General features: G+C 32.2%; 1 protein-coding gene across 1 annotated transcript; it reads right to left on the bottom strand.

Moving 5' to 3' along the window:
- Window positions 1-898: 898 nt before the first annotated feature.
- Window positions 899-1,801, bottom strand: LOC311606873 (olfactory receptor 5T3-like; the record flags this gene model as incomplete). The annotated part of the gene is made up of 1 exon (XM_084798277.1): window positions 899-1,801. One exon carries the CDS (start codon window positions 1,799-1,801, stop codon window positions 899-901), a length of 903 nt encoding a protein of 300 aa, XP_084654403.1.
- Window positions 1,802-5,298: the final 3,497 nt, after the last annotated feature.

Raw genomic sequence — 5,298 nt, 5'->3', positions numbered from 1 at the left:
CAATATATGGTCATGTATCATAGACACAGAGATAATAAAAACAAAGCTTCTAACTGAGAAAGGATCTAGTTCATAGATGTTCTTGGTATTAGTCTATGGTTTCAGCTCTCAGGGAAACCTATATTCATACATGGGCATAAATATACATACATACATATGCATATGTATGCATACATATATATATACAGACTCATATATACACATATATACATATGTGTAAGTGTACTTATGTGTGTATATACATTTATTTATATGTAAACAGATGTTTCTTTCCTAGTTTAAATGTCATGTGTTTTTCCAAACTAGGAGTACCAGTAATGAGAATCATCACACATATTATCACTGTGGTGAAGTAGGGACGAATGGGTCCAATCAACTAGTGTGCTTGTTGAGGAAAGAATTTTTTAGCAGAAAAAAATAGATGCAAAGATAAACAGAGAAACACACACAAAAACATCATGTTCAGAGTTTGGGTGGATGTTACTCTGTTAGAACTTTTCTGTGAGAAAATATCCTTTGAGAGTTCTTCCATAAGGATTATAGAATGGTGTCTAAGTTACATTGTGCACACTAACTGTTTAGCATGAGTTACATGAGAATCATTTCAGCTCCTACGTACACAGCCTCTACCTAGGAGAAGAAAAAGTCACTCATAAAATTGTGACCAAAACCAATATGGACATGCAAATATTTATTATAAGCTTCATCAACCCATTGCTATATAAGATAAAGAATTAGTTACTGATCTAAGATGATTAATGCTTTTAAAATAATTTCTAATATATAAGATACTATAATTTAATAATGGCACGTTTGTAATTTGCAACCATGTACATGTTATGTAAATTTGGATTCACAACTTAACTTCGTTTTGTTAGATTTTAAAAGTGTCCATTAATTATGAACCAAATTTTCTCCACAATTTCTTCATTGCCTCTTTTACATCTTTGTTCCTCAGACTGTAGATGATGGGATTCAGCATAGGTATCACAATGGTGTAAAATATTGATGCTACCATGTCATGGTTTGAAGCGTAGCTGGAGCTTGGCCTCATGTAACTGAAGAGGATTGTGCTGTGGTAAATAGACACTCCAGTGAGGTGAAAGCCACATGTAGAAAACACCTTTCTCCTTCCCTCAGCAGAGTGCATGTTGAGAATGGCAAAGAGGATGAATCCATAGGAGACCAGAACAATCAGGATGGTGACAATTTCAATCAACCCCACCAAATACAGGAGCAGGAGCTCATTTGTGTGGGTGTCAGAGCAAGAAAGAGCAAGCAATGGAGGGATGTCACAGAAGATGTGCCTAATTTCATTGGACCCACAGAAGGACAGGCTGAAAGTAGCCGCTGTGTGTATAGCACCATGCACAATCCCACCAGCATAGGAAGCGACAATGAGTGTCACATAGACTCTGGGTGACATGGTCAGTGCATACAGAAGTGGGCTATAGATAGCTACATAGCGGTCATATGCCATTGCTGCCAACAGAAAGCATTCTGCGGTCCCTAAGCTAACAAAGAGAAGCATTTGTGTTGCACATCCAAGGAATGAGATGGACTTATTTTCTTCCAGAAAGTCGACCAACATTTTGGGGGTAACAACTGTAGAGTAACAGGCATCCAAGAAAGACAGAACACTAAGGAAATAGTACATGGGGTTGTGTAGCCGAGAATCCCCAATGACCAAAACAACCAGTCCAAAGTTTCCTATCAGAGTGAAAAGATAGATAGCAAGAAACAGTAAAAAAAGGAAGACCTGCAGTTCCAAGTCGTCTGTGAAACCCAGGAGTATAAACATGGTGGCTTCAGTCACATTCTCTGCGGGAGTGCTGCGGATATGCATACGTGAAGCCATTCTTTAGAGCTTGGTTTGACTTATATACTACACATGAAAAGTCCCTTTTAAAAGCTGTCTCATTATGTCTTTGTTTGGTTCTTAGGGCATAGTGACATCCTTGGTAATAATGAGGTAGGCACTGACAAGTAATTTGATGAAAAAAACAGATTTCACTATATGAGGTTAAAAAAAAAAGATAATTACATTTACACATTAGATAGATTTATAAAGACAAAACTCCATCAGTAAAGTAGTTTTATTGTTTAAATAAATTTCTATCACTGTTCAAATTAAGCATTTTTCATTTTTCTGTTATATTATACTGCATTTTCTTTCTTGGAAATATTGTATGTATGTATGTATGTATGTATGTATGTATGTATGTATCTATGTTCATCAATATATTTAAGTGAAAGAGAATTGCATCTTGCTTTCTTCTCCTGTCCTCTCATTCCTTTTGGTTATCCTACTGAAAATTTCTTTCATGTCCTTGTATACACACTCTCAACTTGATAGCCTGTTTTTTTTTATTATTGTTCTCACAAATATAAATATGCATATACAAATTTTATAGTAATTTTAATAAATTAGCCTACAAAGTCAACTCACTAATTATACAAATATGCAAAATATACATTCATACTTAGAGAAATACACTTAAAATATTTCCGTTATGTCTCTTTTCTCCCTTCTCGTTATCTCTCAAGATTGTTAATGAAATTTATCCAGATATGTCTATTGAAGAGGGCAGGGACCAAAAAGAAATAATCAAATAAATGTAGGCATAGTAAAATAATATATATGCAAATAGCATTTTAAAATAGTAATAGTTTATTTATAAGCTTATAAAAATGAATGTTAATTTATATGCACATATATTGTTATTCATAATTTTGTTTTTTGTATAAAGCAACTGTAGAGGATTAAGGACTGCATTCAGAGTATACATTCTGATTTTAGAATCTCAGAGGAAGGCTCCAATGACAGATGGTGTGAACTTAGGAAATGATAATTAAGTTTAACATAGTTACAATCAACTTTTTAAATTTTTACCAAATAATCACAGACAGTTGCAGAAGAGTTTTATGGATGATCCAATAAGATATATTTTTTCAGAATAAAAGTTTAATAATTTATCAGATACAAATGTATAAAATAGGAATCCTAAATTGTATTCATGTAACAAAATTTTAAGGACATATAAAGTGATTACTCAAATAAAACAAAAAATTAGTGAAACACAAGCATTAAAAACATATACACATATATAGGATATCTATCTTCTCTTGAAATTAAATATAATAATTCTCTACATTATTATTTGAGAATTGGGAAGTCTAACTCTATGTCACTTTTCAGTTGGCCTTGGAATACAAGAGTACAATAATAATGCAATTATTTAAATTATTCTAATACTTTGACCAAAATAAATTTTAGTAAATATAGCTTTGCAAATATGTATTTGTACAATCTACAAATATAGATTGTAAAACAAGAATATATTTTCTGAGTTTGATGTAAATTTTATCTTCAATCACCTTCTTTTAGAGCATTGTGTGGGTCACTGTAAAAACTTTGAAATGACAGGAAATATTCCAAAGCTTGTTAGTGTTTTCTGATGTTAAAATAGAATAAATAGATTTTTAAGTCACACTTAAAGATAGTAGAAATTTTTGTGTGATAATATTACAAATTTTCTTCTAATTTCATTTTTAGAGTATCAAAATGCAAAATTTATGCACTAGGCATTTTATTTATTTATTTATTTATTTATTTTTATTTTATTTATTTTTTTATTAATTTATTCTTGTTACATCTCAATGGTTATCCTATCCCTTGTATCCTCCCACTCTTCCCTCCCTTCCATTTTCCCCTTACTCCCCTCCCCTATGACTGCCTGAGGTGGACTTCCTCCCCCTTTATATGCTCATAGCATATCAGGTATCAGGCACTAGGCATTTTAAATACAATAGTCTCAACTAAATAATGTATGTTACAAATAAATTTCTCACCTTTTATGATCAAATCTGTGACAATAATAATGGAAATGTTATAACCAAGATGGAAAATTATAGTAAAAATATATACATAAATGTGGAACAAATATAATAGTTTATAAATGATAAGTACATTTCTCTTACTTGATTTACATAATAGCTTCTGAAAATATGTAGTACATTATTACATTATACAAAAGGAAACTGAAGCTCATCTAGGCATACAATATACTCCTGTCAGATTATTTTCTAATAAGTTAAGCAGCATTCAGTACTTCAATTCCTTGCCAGTACACTGCATATTTTCTCTGTGATCATAATATGTCTTCATTGTCTACTACTGTACCTGAAAGTATAACTCTATAAAAATAGAAGACAATATTTCTCTTTGATTTATTAAATAAAAGATACTACATTTAAGCAAACTGTACGGCATAAAAGAAATAGTTAAAATTATATCTAAATATGTGGCCAGTAAAATGAATATAAAATGTTAACAACTAAGTTAGAAATCAAAGTTAAAGAAAACTGAGTGAGAAAAAAATCCATAAAAACTCATTGGAGGTTAAAATTTACTTTAATCAATTTATTTCATTTAAAACACAAAAATCATCTTCTAATGTATGGCCAGAGTTTGTAAATAATTCTTCCTCTTTTTACATTTCCCTTCTAACAGACATGTAATACAACACATTTAATAGGTTACTTTACATCATATTTAAGTATTCAGCCTTGTATTCAAACGTGAAATCCACTGTAGCATTTAGAAGATCTTATAATCCGTTTTTGTTACTTACAAAAAATGAGCTGCTGGTCAGTTAGGAAATGCTTCCGTCACAATGCAATGAACACTGGAAAGCACATCCTTCAGCACTTAAAGGCCACAGGGAAGCCCCTGGGAGCATCCGTGTTCTTCATGGTAACAGAAACGTCACTCTTTAAACCATAAACAAGTGAATGATCTTGGCAAGATGAACTAAACTCTGAAAATGATTACATTGAGGCTACTTTGTTGTTTAAAATAAATATTCACTTACACAGGAAAATCAATTCACTCATAAAGGTTGTAGTTCAATTTCTAATTCTAATTACTTGTGTGGCATCAAGTTCACATCCACCTGGACAATGATGTAACTGCACAGTGGGACCTTAGCATCTTTAGATATAGGTTACTTACGTGTATTTAGAGTATCATGCTTCAAAATGGTATGTGAGTTAGATGCATGCATATAAGGAGGTTATTTTGACTAATAGAAATTTTTTTCTTCTCCTTTATTAATTTATTCTTGTTACATCTCAATGGTTATCCCATCCCTTGTATCCTCCCATTTTTCCCTCCCTCCCATTTTCCCCTTATTCCCCTCCCCTATGACTGTTCCTGAGGGGGATTACCTCCCCCTCTATATGATCACAGGGTATCAAGTCTCTTCTTGGTAACTTGCTGTCCTTCCTCTGAGTGCC

Source organism: Acomys minous (assembly GCF_964271855.1).
Source record: "Acomys minous genome assembly, chromosome: 10".
Taxonomy (NCBI): Eukaryota; Metazoa; Chordata; class Mammalia; order Rodentia; family Muridae; genus Acomys; species Acomys minous.
The sequence above is the reverse complement of the archived record's forward strand: the minus strand, read 5'-3'. Positions and strand labels throughout refer to the sequence as shown.